Genomic DNA, 21,807 nt, shown 5'->3' with positions numbered 1-21,807 from the left:
ACCCTTTGGCCAATGAGCCGATGTAAACACCGCATACACAAGACGATGCCACGCAACTAAAAGCGCTTGGAAGTGGACTCAACAGCAAAAGAAAACAAGAAGTCAAAACGTACCACGTGGAGATCCGGGACAAACGCAGCAGCACAAATCCATCCTGCCTCGTTGCGTGCAGCTCAACACTTTTCCACAAAATCTTCCTCCTCAGACCTCAACTCTCCACATTGTGTCTTCTAATCAGAACCCAAAGGGAGGCGGAGGCGGACGGGAGGGAGGTAGGGAGGGAGGGAGTGAGTGAGGGAGGGGGGGCGTGCTAGGGAAAATAACGGGACGAGAAAAAAAAAAAAGTGGAGGCTTGTCAGCCGGGAAAGCGAAAAGCAGACGGGCTGGAGCGCTGTGAGTGGAAAGAGCATCTCATGCTTGCTGCTTTTCGCTGGATGGCGTCCATGTGTTGCAGGAAGAAAAAAAGAAACATTTGGACAAAGGGCGGAAAAGGGGCCTGACAAAGAGGCCTCTGTGGAGGTCGTAAAAAAAAAAAAAGAAAAACGCTGCGTCTCGTCCGCATGATGTGCCTCATTTTCCTTCCAGAAGCGTGACAGCAGTGTTTGTGCACAGCAATGCTTCGGTCTGGCCGCATTGATTAAAGCAACAATTTGGGACAACAGCTTCAAAATCATCACGGCGACTGAAAAAAAACACCCAGTTGAGCCGTCTCGAACCAGCAGTGGGTCTCAAACCTCCAAAAATACTTTGCTAGCCAAGTAGCGCCAACGCTCACTAAATCGCTGCCAGACCAGTTCAAATGGATCTTTGACGTCCGTAGCCGTCAATGGCAGTGAATGAGTTAAAAGTGCAGCAGCTAGTAGACCTCAGTGTTCACCCACGACACGAATAATGCAGCAAAATGTTTTCGTCTTTCTGACCATTTTGGGGGGTTTGAATTGCGAGCAAAATGGTGGCCGTAAACTCGATTCAACTGACTTAACTGTCAAACTAAATACAGCACAAATAGAATTACACTTTGTGTACATAAAACTACATAGTTTAGTCTTAACAAAGTCTGCTTATCTTAATGCTAACAATAATACAAAACAACATAGAACCGCTAATAAATAGCATATGTGTTGTGACGTTATCGCTCTTAAAGCGACAAATATTTGAACTCAAACAGTGCAGTAGCACACTGTGGAAAAACTAATATTTTTTAGCTGTGTTGGTGTTATACTGCCCCAAGTGGCCTAGGAATGAACAGCACAAGGAGCAGCACAATGGCTAATGAATAGAAGAAAAAAAAAGTGGCAAAACTTGAGCATTTTTTTTTTACATTTTGCTTAATTATGTTATTACTGTATGATTTAATTAAGCACTGTTTTACAAAGTACCATTTTGCTTATTAAGAAGCACTTGATTAAAAAAAAATGTTTTGAAAGGTCAGAACAGGCATTTCCATTCAAGATGATTAAAAAAATAATAAAAATAATACATTAAAATAAGCTTCTTGAAAACTAAAAGAGAACCAAAGACAAGTGAGCCTGGTAAGCTAACATGACTTAATGACTCATTACTACCACCCGAGGCCAAATGTGGTATTGCATCTTTTATCAAAAAAAAATGTGAACAGGATTCAAATAAGCCCAAAGCTAATTTTCCCAAAGAAAGTCAACAATCTGCTCCGAGATTAAGCATAGAAAATAAAAAAGTGTATCCGACATCAAGACGGAGGCCCGCAGCAGCCACTCGCCACCAAAAAGCGTTTACGTGCTGACACCTTTTGGCAAAAACACTGAACTGTCGCCGCCTACCTTGACCGTTCTGAATCAAAAGCTCCATGAAGTCTCGGCTGCGCGTGGGCTCCATCTCGAGACTCCTTTGTCACGTCTGGACGCATGACACGGCGAGGGAGAAGACCAAAAAAGCCAGTCGGCCTGTGAGACGCGTGGAGGGGGGCCGCTGCCTGCCACATGTTGCGCCCGCTTCCTCGCCCTCCCTACCAGACGCACCGGCTGGAAAACATGAGCCGGCCTGCACCACACCAACATTTGCCATCTGCCGCCTGGCTTGCTCTTCTTGCGTGCGGACACATTTTGTTTTTATTTGTATATTTCTATCAAAAAGCAAATCACACTGGCCTGGATGCAAAGAGAGTTTCTGTGCAGCAGGGGGCAGCAGAGGGAAAAACTCAAAATGCGTACCATCAAGCAAGTGAGTTCATATAATAATATATATAAAATATGGGCAAAAAACAAAGAATACCCAAGTGATTCCTGCCAAAAAAAACATCTCTTCAGCCAAACTATTTATAACCATCGACTTGATGATGGTGGTCGCTTTCCGCCTGCTTCTCATTTCGCCGCATTGAAAACGACAAGCTCATCACTTAAACGGCTAGCAAATCGTATTATCAGCTCCCACAAGATGACTTGAGATGATAATCACAGACGTAAACAAGGTCATTAACCCGTTAGCAGGTCAATGAACAGAGCGCTACATGTCAAACACCCTGGGGGAGGTTCGGGTCTATAAAAGAGCAGACTTGAGGACGGTAGCGCTTGTAAACATCTGGAAGCTATATAGGTCGCGATATCCACCCGAAAGCCTTCAGGATCATATATCTTCTTAAGTGTGCATTGAATTATGTAATCCGCCATCTTTAGCATAGCGGCGGGCGAGATTGTTTATGTTTGAAATTTTAAAGACTTCATTTGTTTTCACTTGAAATCATCCTGATGGGCTCTGCGGCGACAACAAGCTAACGCTAAAATTAGCTCCGAAATTTAAGCTACGGTAAACAAAGCTCAAATAAAGCTAATACGGGTATAACAGGGATTCATTGTGTGAAAAAAAATGCCCGTTTGAGGCCAATGAATCCGTCAGCCGTGAAACTTTTGAGCATGTGCGGTTTTCTTTTGGACCCGACGAAATATCACGCAGCGCGTCACACTCATTTCTTCCCATTCACGACAACAATTGCGCTGGTGTTCCTTCCGAGGCGACCTCCTCGGGAGCTTGACTTGGAAGGAGCGCGCATTCGAGGAGGTGCCGCGGTTGTTGGCGGGGCCAAAAATATACGCGAGGTTTGGAACATATTGACCTTTTTTTTTTTTTTTTGTACTCCTCCCCCGTAATTTGCTTTTAAACACACTGGTGGACGTGCGCCATCCTCTAATTTTCATCCGTGCAGACGCCGCATTGCCACGCCATCACTGCACGCTGCTTTCTTGATACGAACAACACCCAAAAAATGATTTCCTGTGTCTTTTTGGGCGTGGCTTCTTGAGACTTTTTTTTTTGTAGGTCCGCTCATGATAGATGTGCCTACCAAATTTCATCGAGTTATGAGTTTCGTGTTTTAGGCAAGTCCAAAATGGCCGCTTCAATCCAAAGTGGCAGACTTCCTGTGTGTTTTCGGGCACGGCTTCTTGAGACTTTTTTGTAGGTCCACTTAGACACATCTGCTCAATTTCATCTTGCTAAGTTCAACTTAAAATTGATTAAATCACACCTGCAACCAAATTCCTAACTTTCACAGGCATGAATTTTTGAGCACGGAAAAGCTCAAAATCCCGATATTAAATCATTCTGGGAAAATCCCAAACATGGGAGATCACAAGGATGCTTCATACCTTGACGGTCTGGGTTGAGTTATATTTTTTTTGGGGGGATGGCGCGAGCAGACCTTCACCACGTGCTCTTCATCACCTGACATGCGTCATACATCAAAGTGAAAGATTTATGCCATGCGAGTGCGTTGAGATACTTTTAGATCTGACAGTATAATCCAGCGGTCCTCAATAGGTGGACACGGGAACTGAATCTAGACCAAGTACAGACTAGATCATTCTGGGGAACGCTCATTATGTAAACCTGCAAATCTTTTAGGGAATTTAAAAGTGGATTATTGCAATAATGAGCACTTCCTGCCGCTGTTTTGCGTTTATTTAACAGCGGTTGCATTCAGACCAACCCGCATTCCTGATGAGGTTTTACGACGAGTGATTTAGGACACAGGGTTGTCTTCCCAGCCTGCCTGGGAACTCTTGGACCCGAGCTTCTCCCGTATGAGAAACATCTGGGATTAAATTGTTGGGGAGCGTGCCAGCAAGGATCGTCTTCCAGCTGATAAACACACCCGGAAAATGGCGGCCGGTGATTGGCTTGTGCCAAGGTACAAATGAGCTACGCGTACGCTACGCAGATGTGTCGAAACATGTCAACAATAGCTTGTAGCAGAAGATAGTGAAGTATTAATTACAGCGGATCGAGAAGTGAGCCCTGTGGCATTCCATGTGCTTTGGTTGGGTTTCCCTGCAGCATGAAATAAGATGTGCCGCATAATAATCGGATCAGGTATGTGTGTTAGCAAACGTTTATTGTCTCGGTATCAATATTTCAACTATAAGCAGCTAACGGGAGCAGCTCGCCAAGTTTTGTTTACAATGTACCAAGAAATGAGCCCTTTGTTTTGGTTGCCTCTAGAGTCAAAAGTATGAAATATGAGGATGAAGCACCCTACAATAATCTAACCGATTATGTATGCTATCAAATTAAGTGACGCTGCTAAACATTCCAACAATAACCAGCTACTGGTAGTAGCTTGTCAAGTTTAAATGAAAGTGGGCTGAGATGTGAGCCCCTGCGGGACTCCACATGCACAACATGGAAGAAATATGAAATATGAGTATGAAAATCTTAATCGAGATGCGTGACATGAAAGAGAAATGTCAACATCAAGCAGCTCGTACTGTAGTAGCAGCTTGTAAAGTTTGAATTACAACAGGCCGAGAAGTGAGCCCTGCGGGACTCGACATGCTTGGCTTTAGTGTATGAAATTAAATAATAATCTGACAGATATGCAACAATGTGGCACGACTCGTCTTTTAGTTTGAATGACGTCGTGGCAAATTGAAGCAACGAAGTCTGAATGAGAGGCGCTAACGGATGCTAGCTAGCAGGAATTTGCCCTCGGACTGCCTCAAGAATTTGGTGTAAAGGTGACTGAGCTCAAGTTTATGCGAGTGTTTGATAAACCGCTCCTTGCCATGAATAATCCAAAAATGTCGGTAACCACGGCAACGTGACCTTCCATCAAAATATGAGCAAACACCGTTGAGGCAGAGGCGCTAGCTTGGCAACACTTAAAAAACAACAACAACAAAAGACACGTACTTCCTGGTAGTGAGCGTGTCACTTTTTTTTTTTTTTTTGGGGGTGGGGGAGTAGTTGTTTATGCTATACAATGTTATGCTATTGTATGTTATGCTATTTTTATGCTAAGCTATGTGCTTTAGAAAAAGGTTTTAATATGATTTAGCGTAAAGTGCAACCATATATAAATAAAGTTATATAAATAAAGTTTGATGCAGATGCCATAAAACATCTTGCATCAATATTGATGTGTGTGTGTGTGTGGGGTGGGGGGGGGGGGCTCTGCCCCTCCCTGGATGCCACTATAGGAGTCAAGACTCGGGTGGCCTTGTCAACAAGATATACCAGTTCATACATAACTGGACCCCTTTTAGAACCCGCAGGTCCCGTTCCTGTCTTCAGGCATTTGAGGAAAAACAAAAATTGCACCAGTGAAGCATCCATCAGGGAAGTATAGCACTTAAACTTCACAATAATACCAATAGAAAATATTACAAGGGCAGTGCAAGAGCATCTCGCAACGCAGCTTCATGAGCAGGTCCAACCAAGAGCACCACCTAATGGACGCTAGAGGAACTACAGACTAGAAAACATTGGGTTCCATTCATTCACTCAATTCAGAGCTTTATATATTTTTTTGCAAACTAGAAATTACACTAACTGGACACTTAATTAGGTACACCAGTACATTCCAATAAGCTCCAGAACCAGCGCTCAATATTGCCATCAGATTGCCTCACGTTTGTGTAGTCAAAAAAGGCAACCAAATTATTAGGAACAGCTCTCACGATGACACTTTCCAGCTCACTACGACATATATTTGAGATTTTTCAACTGCGTTTTCACACTACTGGCGTGGCTGCGGCATTCCCGTCGCGGACGGAAGCAGGTGAGGAATGTCAGCCATTAAACGCCGGCACCTCAAATTAGCAGCGGAAGCACGCGAGAGCCGCACAGTGAAACGCGAGAGGTGCGAATGTGCGCGTCAGCAAAAGTGCGCCAATGCTGCCGTCTTGGTGGAGCGTTTACACAATTACGCAGACACAACGTTGTAAATGTTTGAAGGCCTCCCTTAGGGCACTTTGGAGAATCACTTGCCGCTAGCTAATTCCAGGACAATTTGCTAATGCAATCAATCAATCATGGCCTGCGGACGCATTGCAAAGGCACAAGTAACAATGCAATACAGTATATAAAAAATGTTTTTGCGTGATATGGTCTGCTTGCATTGGGGCCAAGCGATGACCAGATGTAGCCAATGGTGAAAAAAGCTTGCAATTTCATATTGTAATGCGCATTTATTTCCACAACCTACAAGACTCGAATGGATCATCATAAATCATTTTTTTAACTGCTAGATGGACATTTGTATTATTAATATTCCTCATTAAAATAGAATTATGTAACAGCTGCAAGCAAACAAATTGACTGGACAAGATTCATTCCATGAGTGACGATCAGCAAAACAATACTTTCACATGCTAACGCGGCTAACGAGTGCACAGTGATCGCGTCGGTTAGCTTCATTTGCATTTCCTGGCTGCTTTGCATTTTTTTTTTTCCCCCATGTTGTGGTTTGGTCATTACATGACAAAAAGAAGTGGATTAATCATCCAACGCTGCCCCTGAAAGTGGAACAGTAAAACATGCTTCGGGCTTTCTTTCTTTTTGGACGCTTGGGCTAATTTGCATCAATGCTGTTTTAGCTAACAAAAACATGTCCAGCTTCTGTTTTTATGTTAACTGTCTTTTGTTTTTGTTTTGTTTTTTATGTGTGATTTTTACTCAACGAGAGTTGAGTTACAGTTTTTCCCGCGCTAGGTTTATTAGCACTTTAAGCACGAGTGTGTGTACACCACAAACTCCGTACACGATGAAAACAAAAAGGCTGCACAACCTGCACGTGTTGCGTGGCAAGCGCTGACCTTTGTGGCACCGACTTAAAAGATTGTCGTGCTTAATGCCGAGTCATCAGACTATGCCTGCCAAAATCTCAAAAATTTCCCCCCCAAAATAAGTGTGATAACTTGTAAAAATATATATTTATGTAACAAACTGAATCTTTGGCCTTTGCTATTTACCAGATCAAGACCGGAAAAACCCCCAAATAAGCTGAGAAAATTTAGGTCAAGAAGCGAGCCAAAGCGGTTTGGAACTTTGGGCTGATCTGTTCAGAAGAAAGCGGGATGAAAGTTCTGCTGCTGTTTACTAATCAACTCTGAAGAGAAGTCCAATGAAGCCGGGGAGTTTTTGTCTGTGGATTCCAAATGCGAACCGCCCCCGCCTTGGCACGGCCGAGCGGGTCAGACAATTTCACATCCCTCTTCAAAGACCTCCAAATCAGCAAACACTCAAGAAAAGAAAAGAAAAAAACTTTAGGTACACCCTGCAAGGGTCAAATTCATCCTGATCCAATATGAGCTGGTTGAAAAATTCAGATAATAGTACGTTCATATGCAAATGAATCCGTTAGTTATGTCACAAGTTAGTAAATAAGATTGTTACAAACTAGTTCAGCATTTAACTCTTTGACTGCCAGACGTTTTCAGAAAAGGGATGCCGTGGGTGCCAGCCGATTTAAGCATTTTGAATGATCTTTCAAGGTCCACAGAATATTATGTGTTTGGACTATGGAAACACACATACTACCAAATGAAAGATTGGACTCTCATCTTTCCTCAGAAAAAAAAAGTTTGTTTCTACCTTACTCCGTTTTTCAGTAATCAACAATAGAAAATGGTTAGTTTCACCTCTGTTTTGAAACAAGCGTCTTTTAACGTCTTTGGCACTCCTCCCTAGGATTTTACTAAACGTTATTTAACGTTTTTGGCAGTCAAAGAGATAATAACAGTCAACTTGTATTGAGGCTGAATAAAATAAAAAAAAAACGGAGGGATTTTTTTCAACTTTTGGCCGGTTACAGTCAACTTGCATCGGGGCTGGCTTAAAAGAAAAAAGTGTGGCAAGAGCTGCCTAACATGATGGATTGTTTTCAAGGTTGTCTTCAATACACCGACACATCCATTGAACGAGAAGGCAGGCGAGCGCCGGCTCCCGATTGGACGCCCGCTCATCGTGATGTCACACATCCCGGGGACAAACACGCCCCTTTAACTTAAACAACACGTGGTTCAAAACAACTAGTCAAGTCCACACTGTGCCCACGACGACCTCGTTGCTACGGCGATGCTGCATTGCTGCTCCACTTTGCCGCATGCAGCAGCAGCCCCCCCCCGCCCCCCCAACCCGCCTGCGGCCCCTCTCCGAGCAGGACACAAAAGGCAACAAAAGCGACGGAATGATCCTCATTCCTCAACTATTTATGAATCGCCGGCCACGGATGCATTGTGGGAAAACGAGCTAACGTCGCTAATGGGGCGAAGTACCTTTAAGGGAGCTGATCTCGTGCTGGATGGACCGGGCTGGATCCATGCTGGGCTGGCTGGCTCGCTCGACCCCAAACAGCCGGTCTGAGGATGGAATAGTCTGAAAAGTGCAACAACCAGCCTATCCCCTGCTACTGCCTCCTCTCTCTCTCTCTCTCTTCCCTTCTCTCGCTCACTAGTTGGCAGCTTGGTGCAGGTTTTTGTCCCCTCCTGCCTCGCACACAATCCCTTTCATTGGAGAGGAAAAAAAAAAAAAGTGTGAAAAAAAACAAGCACACCTCCTCTGGCCCCACCCTGATGGTGCGACCTCATCTTTCTCCTCCTTCAAACGGAGGTGGCAACCTGCTCTATCTATACGGCTAAAAGATATGATTGATGCTATAGAGTTAGCTTTTTTTTCCTCCTCCAGACAGTGACTCAGCATTATTTGCTGTGGAGGTAGGTCATTTGTGCATCCAACAACAGCGCAGCTCTGTTTAGGATTTGGCTTTGATAGTTTGTCCCCGGGGGGCCAATATTAGCGCTTGTAATGTTTTTTTGCTGGTTGCTTTTTTTTTTTTTTGTGCTTAAACACATTTTTGTACACATTAATACATTAGACAAGATAAAGGCAAAAGGTTAAAGGTCATAAATCTATTATTTTAAGCTATCGCTATCAGGAAATAGAAATTAGAAATCAGAAGAATTGAAAATTGCCATTAATTTCATGCAATTTTAGCTAAAATATATATATATATATATATATATATAAATAAATTTTAGCTAAAATTTATATATATATATATTTATATATATATATATATATATATATAAAATTGTTTTTATTTTTTATTTAGTTATATATTTTTAATTAATCAGTTATTGCAATTTTATTCTCCCAAATATAAATCGGCCTAAAGAAATTCAAACTGGTCAGGCCGTGTTAAATAATTAACGTTATGAGTGTGGCAACTTTCGACTGAGTGATGAGTCAGCGTTTTTAAAAAGGCACACAAGTTAGGGAGCTTTTTTTTTTTCTTCTTTCTGTGTCCCATAATGGGATTAATCAAATAGCTTTGACCGTCACATGATTGCCGGCATGCGGGCTGCGACATCGTTATGATGACGTCAAATGTTCTGTGGTGAGTTTTGATCAAAGGCCTCACAGCTGCTTTCCATTTTATGGCATAAATGCCAGACATTTTTCACAACTTGGCCAATCAGAGAGAATTATGTTGGAGCAGTAAATTATGACCTGAATTTTTTATTTTATTTATTTATTTATTTTCCAATTCAACAGCAACACTGAGAGCTTGTTCACTCGAAAGCAACCATCAAAATTTTGGACTGAAAGCTTCATTTTATATACATGGCGATTTTTTGACCCGTTTAAAATTGGCAGCGTTGTTAACAATCGTGAAACGTTGAAAATCCGATCTGGTTTGAATGATCTCGTCCGGAAGAAGGGGCGCAAAGCTGTTAGCATAGTAGAAGTTGCACCGATGACAAAAAGCCTTGGGGGAGGTCAGTGCTCATTCAACGTGGATGACTTGATTGAAATGAGAGTCATTAAAGTCGAAAAAAGCTGACAAAGCAAGTTGGGTCGGTGGCGGCTTTTCTTTTAAGCGGCGCCGGACCCGACGGGGGGGAAACGAGGACGGTCCAACGACTGGCATTCCGCGCGGGAGTCGGGCTCGCTGTGGCGTGCCTGAGCCCGCCCGGCGTTAGCGCCATTGTTGTAGGGATGAGCGGGCGGCAGACACACATCATCGTGTTTACCGTTGACATCATAAGGTCTTGGTGAAGCAGCATGTGGCTCATTATACAAGGTTATTTTTGAAACGCCTCGAGTACAACAATCAATTCGTCAAAAGACTTTGCGTTCGTGTATTAATCTTTAGTTTAGTAATAGTAATTACTCCTTTCCTAATACAGCAACAAATCAATAAATCAATCAATCATTAAAAAAAAAAAAAAATTTTAATAAATGAAAAATAATTACAGGTCAAAATATAATTAAAATAAGTGAATTATTTTATTAGAGAAATATTCTAAAATAAAAATGAATATACAGTATAAATATGAAATATAAAAATATAAAATATTTTGACAAAGCATTTTCTATCTTTGATAAATTCACAAATGATTTGATATAAATGTAAAACAATTGTAAATGATATCTTTAACAAACACATGTATTTTAACAAACCATTTTAGCATGAATAAATTAACTAAAAACTGTAAATTATTTTTAAAAAAAAAGAAAAAGAAAGTCATTTTAAGTACTTTTTCTAGTTTTTAGCTAAATTAAAGCTAAATTTATTTAACATATGACAGGACTTGATCATGTAAAAGTTTGTTGGTCCGGATTAAAGAGCCGAGACCGCGGACCATATTTTGCCCACCCTTTCTCGAAACAGTTCCCAAAACAGAAACAAGTCCGGGTGCAAAACTCTTAAAAGTGTGCGTTTCATGACCAGAAATTGTCCAAAAGTGGACTTTGACGGACGATTTTGACCTTCCACTTGTAAGTCTGTTTTTAGGAATCGGTGTTGTGTGTGTGTGTGTTGTGTGTGTGTGTGTGTGGGGGGGGGGGGGGGGCATAATTAATGTCAGCTGTCTCAAAATCTCATGCCCGACGCTCCTCTCATCAGATCCATTTCAAACCGCACTTCCTACTCTGGTTCCGATTCACGTTCACTTTGCACCCGACTGAGGAGTCCATGATTGCGTCCTGTTGCCTCCTAGTATTATTATTATTATTATTATTATTATCAAAAGTATCGGGACACAAATCAAAATGGTCCCAATACTTTTATCCAAGTACGTTTTCAAGTGTCCTCTGTCGCTTTGGGCTGAAGATAACATGGCTGAATGATTGCCTTCATGTTTTACACCTTGCAAAGGTTCGAAGAACATCTCTCACACGGGGAGCAACACAAGTATATTTCCGTCGTTTTTACGCGCTGCCGCCAAGTCTCGCATGCGGCCGAGAAAGCTGCGCTCACATCCAAAGTGAAGCGTCGGTGTCAACATGCGTGGAGATCCTTTACGGGCAGGACGTCTGTCGCTGGGGGGGCGGGGGGGGTGATCACGCCGGCGACCCCACAAAGAAGACGGTTGCAACTGAACCGCAATAAATATTTGTATTCGTATTGTTATTGTGTCGGTCCACACGTCGCACCATTTGTGCTCAAATATCAGTTGGGTTCTAAATACAGCGACGCGGATGATTTTTGGATTTTGCTTTTTTTATTTTGTTTTTAGCCTGTCTATTGCATTATGTGTAAACATTAAGCTAGCAAACAAAAGTAAAAGTGGTTTGGTCAAAAAACATGTTTAAAATCTCTTTGATGAAGAACTGCAGCCGAGTGTGTGTGTGTGTGTGTTACTATTTTTGAGCTGCATGAAAGTGATCTGAGGGAAGCACGGCATTAATGATGTGGGGGGGGGGGGGTATATCATGTGTGTGTGTGTGGGGGGGGGTTCTATACACACGCTCCCAAAACAAACTCATCACATCGCCGTTTTAGACATGAACCTTCCTGGCATTTGCGCATGCACGCACGCACGCACACACAAGTTTGTTTTACTATCTTTGTGGGGCCATCTCATTGACACAATGCATTTCCCAGCCCCTTCCTCTTACACCAACCATCACAAATGATTGCCTACCCCTATTCCTTACCCTAACCTCAACCATAAGCCAATTCAAACCTAAACTCAAAACCAAGTCTTGACCCTTAAAAAGAGGTCTAAATTTGTGGGGCCCAGCAAAACGGCCCCACGTGGACGGGTGGGCCCCACAACTCTGTGAAATCCCAAAACGCTGGCCCCACTATGTGACAAAAACAAGACCACACACACACGTTAAAGCAGGACACACACATGGCTGCGTATTTCCAAGTGTGTATTTCGGGTGTCTAAGAAGTGGGCGGGGCACATTGCATGCTGGGATGCATTTAGACCGTCGCGTCTAAATGCAGGAGGCTCTGTTTGCTTTGCACATCAAAGATAAAATACGTTAAAAAAAAAAAAAGTCATTTCTTTTTTTTTTTTGGTCTTACTTTAAGTAATTTAATTTCATTCACTGGCCACTTGATTAGGTACACCTCCAATACAATGCTTGACATATGCAAGTGTGCCTAATGAAGTGGCCAGTGCACGTGAGAAGAGCGTAAACATCACAATAAGTTTGAGCGTGATCTCCCTCTGCCGTCATTTCCGAGCCGAATGCTTTGATAACGATTGCCTGCGATTACGCCGGCAACTGAGAACTCCGTTTCACCTGCTGCAATAAGTTATAGAGGGACAGCTGGCGTGTTGAGAACAACATGTTCACGGCGGCCACAGGCATCAACGCTCGCCATTGGTGGTGCTGAAAAGGAAACGTGGGAGTCTTTAAAGAGTAAAAGTCGAAATGGTCCCAGCGTGGAAACATGACGGTTAACTTTCATGTAAACTAAAAAGTAGCAGCCTTGAAACAAATACAGCCATAAAAGTAGCAGGAAGTGATAACATGGCAGGATTAGTGGCAGGGAGGAGGTCGTGGGAAAGAAAATAACAGATGGCAAAGACTTCCCGATCGGGACCACGCTGTGGAGGAGTCTTTGTTTGTGTTTGTTTTAGTGACCGAAAGAACCGGAACTACCTGATGTCACTTTGCACATCCAACAACACTGCAGCCCTGACGGTATTTCCAGAATGTCTGACCAAAATGTAGATAATCTCAACGGTCTACTTCAAAGAAAACACAAAATGACAGTGAAAATAAGTAAGATGGTATTTTACTGTGAAAGTATTCCACTTCCTGTTCACCCAGAAAATCAATACGAGATGGCATTTTACTGTGAAAGTATTCCACTTCCTGTTCACCCAGAAAATCAATATAAGACGGCATTTTACTGTGAAAGTATTCCACTTCCTGTTCACCCAGAAAATCAATATAAGACGGTATTTTACTGTGAAAGTATTCCACTTCCTGTTCACCCAGAAAATCAATATGAGATGGCATTTTACTGTGAAAGTATTCCACTTCCTGTTCACCCAGAAAATCAATATAAGATGGCATTTTACTGTGAAAGTATTCCACTTCCTGTTCACCCAGAAAATCAATATGAGATGGCATTTTACTGTGAAAGTATTCAACTTTGCAGCAATTAGGCCTCACCTGTTCTGACATCTGAGTTTGTGTGCCGCAAAACTGCATTTTACTATGAAAGCATTCCACTTCCTGTTTGAATGTGAATGTGGGGACCCATTAGTGTGCCACTTGCTTGGCAGATGGGCGTACTGTACTTGTTGTGACATAGATTATCGAATAAAAATGAGATTTTACAGTGAAAGAGTTCCACTTCCTGTTTCCCCACCAATCAACAAGGGACCAACTCAAAATGGCATTTCACAGTAGAAAAGTTCTACTTCCTGTTTTCTAAGCAAACTGATGTGGTACCAATTCCTCTCCCTTGACACGTGGGCTTACATGTTGTGGCATTATTTATGTCCTAAAAATGAGCTTCTATTTCTCCGACCAATCAATGTGGCATCAATGGTCGCCGGTCCTGACACACGGGCTGACATTCTGACACAGGCCGCTCATCTGGTCCTAATAAAAGTGCTTGGTTGCATTCCACTTCCTGTTTCCACAGCAAACCGGCATTCCCTCCCCTCGCCTCACCTTTATACTTCTCCCTCACATTCTCGTAGGCTTGCATGTAGTCCTGCTCCTCGGGCAGACGCTGGCCCGGGGTGAGCACGGCGGGCTGGGCCCGGCCCGGCTCCAGAGGACGTATGCTCTCCTTGACGCTGGCCACCGCCTCGCTTGCACTCGCGCTCATCTTGGCTCAAAAGAAAGTCAAAGTGGGACAAAGCCTCCCCCGCCCCTGCCAGCCTGCCCGTCCGTCCGTTTGTGTGTGTGGACGCAGACTCAGCCTGGACTGCGTCTCGCCCCTCCAGACGCACACCTCAACACACACACACATCATGTCATGACATGTCAGACCCTCCTCTTAAAGGCGCAGAACGCATGCTTCTGTGGGGGGGGGGGGGGGGGGGGGGCTGGGAAGATGACACGCGTGTGCTTCTAATCGGATGACATCAGAGGTCACTTGAGGTCTTTCTGTTGGACTGCATTCACAAAAATTGATGACTCAACTTTTGGTTTGTGGCAGCCAGTGAACACGCTGTCGTAAGAACAGTTTTCGTTGTTTTTTGGCTACTTACCTCATTTGAAACACTAAATACGAAACATTGCCTCGAAGCTGTAACCCAGGTTTGGAAACTCACAAACTTGAGTTTGAAATCCTACTCTGAAACTCATAGACAGGCATGGAACCCTACTTTAAAACCCTAACCTTGGCTTGAAACCACAGCCGAGGTTTAAAACCCCAAAACTGGTCCTGAAATCCAATTGCAAACCCAAACGCTAAACTTTATGGAAACCCTAATCTTTGCTTAAAACTCTCATTTTGAGACCCTGACCTTGTCTTAAAATCTTAACCCGAAACCTAAACGCAGGCTTGAAACCCTAACCCCATCCTGAAAGCCAACTGAAAAACAAAGGCGAGATTAAAACCCTAACATAAAACCCCAATCCTGTCTTGAAACCCTAATTTGCAACTCTAATCCAAATTTGAAACCCTAACCATAGTTTAAACCTATAACCCTGTCTTGAAATCCTAACTTGGAACTTGAACCTCAACATGATTGCCAACTTGAAAACCTACTCCCTCATTGAACTTGAGTCAGGCTTTAAAACCCAATTTTCAAACCCGAGGCCTGCCTTGAAACACCAATTCACAAGCCCAACCGTGGCTTCAATCACTAATCAGACACTTGAACCCTGGTTGAAGCTAACTTGATTTCCAAACCCTGGCTAGAAACCCTAACCCTGGTTTACAACCCTACCCCTCAGTATGAAACCTTAATTTAAAACCCAGCTTTAAGCTCTTAACCTAGGCTTGACGCCCTACTCTAAAACCCCAACTCTGGCTTCAAACCCTACTTTGACAGCTAAGAACATACTTTTAACAGGACGTGCCAGAAAACAAAATGAACAATTACAGCGAGTTTAAAAGTCCTAAAGTGGATAAAAAATAATCCGTTTGTTTGTTAACTTCCTGGTTGGTGGAGGACAATGAACCAATCAGATTAACTAGACTCCAAGATGACTGACTTTACTTTCACAACAATGAAGTAGCCCTAAAAATAACACACTTACACACAAGTGAGGTAGCATGTTATTATTATTATTATGATTGTGTGTGTGCTTTCTTGGCTCTTCTGGCAGCCTCTCAACAAGCTCGATAACAAACGTTCCTGTTGCCGTGAGTGCTGACATCAAGTCTCGGTTCCATCCTGATGTGCGTGCGTGCGCGTTGCCCTTGACGAGCTTGTTGTGTCATCTGCATGACATCACACTGCTGCAGTACCCCACCCTGATCAATCAATATCGGGGACGGGGGGGTCTTATTTCATACCACACGTCCGCTTGTAAATCGATACACGCATACATCCACCGGCCGCTTCATTAGGTACACACGGTCTGACAAAACGTCAATACATGGAATACAAAAGCAAATGGACGTTTTTGCAGCATATAGAATCATTTGAACCCGCATCCAAGGAAGTGGCCATCAAAACGGACGGTACCTGCGATCCGGATGACGGCGCGCTCGGCCGGGTCCAGCACGTCACCCGAGGCCGACTTTGAGCGTTTGATGCGCTGATGCTTGGGCAGGTTCCAGGGCAGCGTGTCGCCCGGGGACGGCGAGCCCCCGAGGGGGTACGTGTCGGCCGTGCTCTCCTCCGACGCCGCCCGGACCAGGGGCCTCCTTTTGGGCTGGTCCTGCACCTCCTCTATGGCCTGCGGGCAGGGATGCAGAATTACTACGCGATCTCGTACATACAGTCCAAGATATAAAAAGTCTACACCCCCCAACCCCCCCCCCGCCCTTCAGCTGAACACAGGGTGTGCACACTTTTGCAACCACTCAGTTTAAATAATCACATGTGTAAATAACTTTAATATTACAACATGATTAAGATGATTTACTGTATTAAATAAATATTTTGACACGCTATTAACCTCAAATAAATGCAAAATTTGCTGAAGCCGATTACGGTGAAACATGAAACGAGTGGCGTGCGCCTCCGAGTGCACGCGAAGGGCTCGCTCGTCTTGACTGTGCTGAGTCACCATCAGCAACGGAGCAAAGCGCGCACGCTGCCTGTCGACTGGGCGCTGGCTGCGCCATCACACACTCTCTGATTGGACGGGAGCCAGCTGGGAGTTTAAAAAAAAAAAAAAAAAAAAATCCCCGAATGGCATCTGTCTGCTTCTAGACACAACTACATTATATCTAGAGTGTCCTATTACACATCCCTCCAGACTGTTGCTAGACTAACATGCGGCAACACTTTTATTATCTATGGAAAATGAACGCGAAAGAATTGGAATAGATATGAAGCATAAAACATAGATAACACATCTAAAACAAAACAGATCTAGTTCGATGTAGTATAGACGGATCCGGGATGCGTAGCAAGATGGATCTAGAAAAAAGAGCAATGGACGCCTACAGATCTAGAATACAATCAACCTGGAATTGATCTACATTTTCTAGAGACGTCTGTTTGTTTAGGCCTCGATTATAAAAAAAAAAATAGCCCAGCAAGTGGAGAATAGAATATCTAGAAAAGATGCATCTAGAATAGAATCGCAAGAACCAGATTACTTCGCTCGAGACTAGCCAGTTACGGTAGAGCTGCAGTAGAATAAAAATAGATGGGATAGATTCAGAAAAGCCAGATTTCGTATGGATGCCATTTCTAGAAAAGAGGTCTCGATTAGACTGGTAGATCAAGACGAGCTAGTTCTATAACGGGCGCATCTGGGACGGGTAACTAAATAGAGCTAGAATAGACTGACTAAAAATAGAGCTAGAATAGGCATAGAGAGAGAAAAAAAATCCAGAATGAATGGATCAAGCTACGTTGTGTTATTTTATATCTAAAAGAAATAGCACTAGATTACAATTAAATGTCAGATAACTATACGCCAAGCATAGATCTAGATTTGAATAACAGAGGTAGAATAGTTAGAAATGTCATCCCCTACAATGGATAGATCTCTTTTTTATAATGATTACACTGATTATGAAATAATACAGAAGGTATCACTCTAGATTACAATGTATAAAACTAATATCTCTAGGTAGCGAGACAAAGCATAGATCTAGAATACATGAAGTCGAAACGCCGAGGATAGCTGGATCGAGGATGAATCAACAGATCTAGAATAGCTAGACAGCACAGATAGTTCTAGATTGTAACAACAGAACTAGAACAGTCAAAATAACTAGGCCAAGGATAGATAGAAAGATCTAGGCTTTTTTTTTATGTATTATAATGGTTAACAAGTAGTATCTAGACAACATAACTCTCGATTAAAAATAATGATCTAGAATATGCATAAGGGCTGCATTTAGCATAATTACAAAGGTCAAGGACAGAAACACTGTTGTTTGCTGTCATTAGATTGTGCAGGTGTACCTAATGAAGTGGCCTGCAAGTGTACCGTACACGTCGTTCGCAGAACTTAACGGGAAACTCATTCAACATTGACTGCCTCCAGAAGAGCAATCACGTGACCACTGACGTTTGTTTCATAGGAACACTTTTCACATCCATCACGCGTTAACGGCGCGTTCTAATTAACCTCAAGCAGGCCGCCCTGCACCTGCGAACAACCTTCCCCCCTTACTGCGCGTCCGAACCCACACGGAACCTGCTGCCGACGTCATCATCATCATCATCATCATACTCACGGCAGACATGTCCACGGTAGCGGCGGCGGCGGCGGCGGCGGCGTGGGGGGGCCCACGCAAACAGTGCGTTAACAAGCGTCGCATGCAGGAGTTGATGGCACACTTGAACGCGCCTTCATCAGATTCTCTGCTGCAGCAGCAGCGGAGGAGGCGCGCATGCGTGCTGCGTGACTTTTCAGGGAGGGCGGTGGGGGTCCGTCCCGGGCTGAACCCATTGCAAAACTTCGCACGATGCTATTTACGCTACTCGGAACGTAAAATCATACCGCGCCGAGGATGGGGGTGACTTTAAAAGTAGATATCGATCCGGGATTGCCAGCACTTGATTGACAGATTCATCCATTATACATGATTCATTATTAAATCAGTTCAACGTGCAAGACATTTCTTTGCTCCGTAAAGAAAATAATAATAATAATAATAATTCCCTTCACCATGACGAATGCACTAGATCCAGATATCGCGAAGCAGCCGTAAATAATAATGAATTAAGAGCAGTGTGAAAGTGGATTTTGATGAAAGGGGGGGGTTTTGCAATATTTGACAACCATTTTTCTCATTTCTAAAAACGTGTGTACTCCTAAATGAAGTGCAGAGAGTCGAAACTAAAGTTGTCCTGCTGTGCGAGGTGGCCTAATGAGCGAGCATTGTGTTTGTGTTGGTGTGAATGGGCCAGTGTTCTGCTCCACTTTTGTTCCCATCGAATCCGCATGCCATCGCGGCGTCTCGTGCCAGCTCCGAGGCCGCCATCTTCATCCCTGAGGGACCGACTTCTCAAAATGATTCAATGAGATCAGACACAAAATGTCTGCCCAGTGGTGTACCCAATGTTGTGTCCAGTGAGTGTAAATGTAAACAAACCGACGACAGCTCACCTTTTGTCCCCTTCGCCGCCGCCTCTTCCTACCAGACGGTGATGATGCTTCCGCTGAAGATGCCTCAGATTCCTTCAGTGGCTCATCAATCACTTCCGGGATCACCTTCAGCTCCTCCTCCTTGTGTGGTGTCTGCCCAGTGGATTGCAGAGATGTACCTAATGTTGTGTCCAGTGAGTGTAAATGTAAACAAACCGACGACAGCTCACGTTTTGTCCCCTTCGCCGCCGCCTCTTCCTTCCAGACGGTGATGATGCTTCCACTGATGATGCCTCAGATTCCTTCAGTGGCTCATCAATCACCTTCAGCTCCTCCTCCTTACCTGGTGTCTGCCCAGTGGATTGCAGAGATGTACCTAATGTTGTGTCCAGTGAGTGTAAATGTAAACAAACCGACGACAGCTCACCTTTTGCCCCCTTCGACGCCGCCTCTTCCTACCAGACGGTGATGATGCTTCCACTGAAGATGCCTCAGATTCCTTCAGTGGCTCATCAATCACTTCCTGGATCACCTTCAGCTCCTCCTCCTTACCTGGTGTCTGCCCAGTGGATTGCAGAGGTGTACCCAATGTTGTGTCCAGTGAGTGTAAATGTAAACAAACCGACGACAGCTCACCTTTTGTCCCCTTCGCCGCCGCCTCTTCCTTCCAGACGGTGATGATGCTTCCACTGAAGATGCCTCAGATTCCTTCAGTGGCTCATCAATCACTTCCGGCGCCACCTTCAGCTCCTCCTCCTTTTGTGGCTTCGCCTTCTTCACCTCCTGGATCACCTTCACTTCCTCTGTTGTTTCCTTCACCGGCTTGACTGGTTTTGCCTTCTTCGCTTCCTCCTGGACTGCAGTCAATGCCTCCTTTACTTGTTGGACAACCTTCACCTTTTCCTGGGTCACCTTCAGCTTCTTGACTGGTTTTGCCTTCTTCACCTCCTCCTGGACCATCGTCAATGTCTCCTTTGCCTGCTGGACTAACTTCATCTTCTCCTTCACCTCCTGGGCCACCTTCAGCTTGACTGGTTTGGCCTTCTTTGACTCATCCTGCACTGCAGTCACGGTCTCCTTCGCCTGCTGGACTGCCTTCAATTTCTCCTTCTTGACCGACTCAGACTTATTCACCACCTTCTTTGCTTCCTGGACCGCCTTGACATCCTTCTCGTGGACTACCTTTTTGCCCTCCTTCTCTATCTCCTTCACCTCCTGGACGGACTTCTTGACCGCCTTTGACTTCTTTGCCACCTGTTGGAGTGGCTTCTTGACCTCCTTCTCTATTATCACCTTCACATCCTGGACAGACTTCTTGACTGCCTTTGGCTTCTTCACCTCCTCTTGGAGTGGCTTCGCCTCCTGGACCATGCCCTTCTCCTTGACCACATTTGCCTTCTTGACTATCTTCTCGGTTATTACTTTTGTTTCCTGGACCACCTTCAGCACCTTTTCCTTTACCTTCTTTACTACCTTCACCTTCTGAATCTCCTCTTGATCCACCCTCACCTTCATCTCCTTTGACTTCTTGACCTCCTCCTCTTGATGCTTCTTTTTTGCATTTGGGACCACCTTGGTCTCTTTTGCCTCATCCTCCTTGACCACTTTTGCCTTCACCCGGTTGGTCTCAGCTTGCTTGTCTTTGGGCTTTTTCCTCCTCTGAAACGTCACAAAAAGTTACCACTTAGCACTTCACCTGCAGTTTTTGTCAGTTTCTAAATGACACAATTGGCGCGTATAGAAAGCATACAGTGTGTACTGTGTGCATATGTTGGAGATGTCCAGTATTTGGAAAGTTTGTGGCATTTGCACGCACAAGCCTCTCATTCACTCACGACATCGTGATGGAATGACGAGAACCACTTGTTGGCTCTCATTGTGTGCCATCTATGCCATGACATTTTTTCATCTTTGTATTCGTGTTGGCAGCACACAAAGAGCTTCATACATGTTGAACACACACACACACACAATCAAACTCCACACTTTTGAAAAACTGGCGGCAGCGTGGCCGCCACAGTCCGGACTCCAGGTGCGAGCACGCTCATTGAACATGATGCTCAGGTTAAAAATAAAAGCACTTTGTTCACCCGCCGTCAAAGTCAGGCCAGCTCTTGATTTATTGGAAACACAATGAAACACTTTTGACAGTTCAGGGAATAAGAAACTGAAGATTGCTCGATTTTATTGCCAAAGAGAAGGTTTTTCTTGTCAGTTCTGGTAGTTTGGAGTTGGTACAAGTGTATTGGTCCAGCGGTAGAGCTCCAGACCAATAGGGTTCGAACTGTAACTGCTTATAGGCCAAACTACTAATGCAACTGTTCATTTCAGTGAAATGTCAAGTTTTAGAGAGGAAATTATTTACCTCTCAACAACCCTAAAAAGGACAAGCATAGATGTGATTGATATTTTAGATTTAAAACAAAAAACATGCATTACTAGATTTTTGTTGTTGTTACTATAACAATTTATTTTTTTTAAGGTTTTTTTTTTTTTTGAAGAAGAAGAACTACTTAAATTGATAAATCACTTGACTATTTTAATTTACCCATTGTAAGAAATATGTACAATGAGCAGTAATTTTGTTACTTTTTTCTATCACATTTAAATCAACGCAAG

General features: G+C 43.7%; 1 protein-coding gene across 7 annotated transcripts in view; it reads right to left on the bottom strand.

Moving 5' to 3' along the window:
• pleca (plectin a) overlaps nt 1–21,807 on the bottom strand; it is a 67,597-nt gene that overhangs the window by 44,298 nt on the left and 1,492 nt on the right. For 3 of the 7 annotated variants that reach the window (XM_077548291.1, XM_077548292.1, XM_077548293.1), the window contains exons 3-7: nt 19,825–20,847; nt 19,616–19,747; nt 19,419–19,538; nt 19,210–19,341; nt 16,158–16,371 (exon numbers count right to left, since the gene is read on the bottom strand). In XM_077548291.1, coding sequence (XP_077404417.1) covers nt 16,158–16,371; nt 19,210–19,341; nt 19,419–19,538; nt 19,616–19,747; nt 19,825–20,847 — 1,621 coding nt within the window. Of the gene's footprint in view, nt 1–113; nt 169–1,799; nt 1,870–8,528; nt 8,656–16,157; nt 16,372–18,334; nt 18,449–19,209; nt 19,342–19,418; nt 19,539–19,615; nt 19,748–19,824; nt 20,848–21,807 lie in introns of those variants that run through there. The other 4 variants (XM_077548294.1, XM_077548304.1, XM_077548302.1 and 1 more) reach the window with 4 other exon arrangements.

This window comes from Vanacampus margaritifer, chromosome 17 (genome assembly GCF_051991255.1).
Source record: "Vanacampus margaritifer isolate UIUO_Vmar chromosome 17, RoL_Vmar_1.0, whole genome shotgun sequence".
NCBI lineage: Eukaryota > Metazoa > Chordata > Actinopteri > Syngnathiformes > Syngnathidae > Vanacampus > Vanacampus margaritifer.
This window is presented reverse-complemented; position numbering and strand designations above follow the sequence as displayed.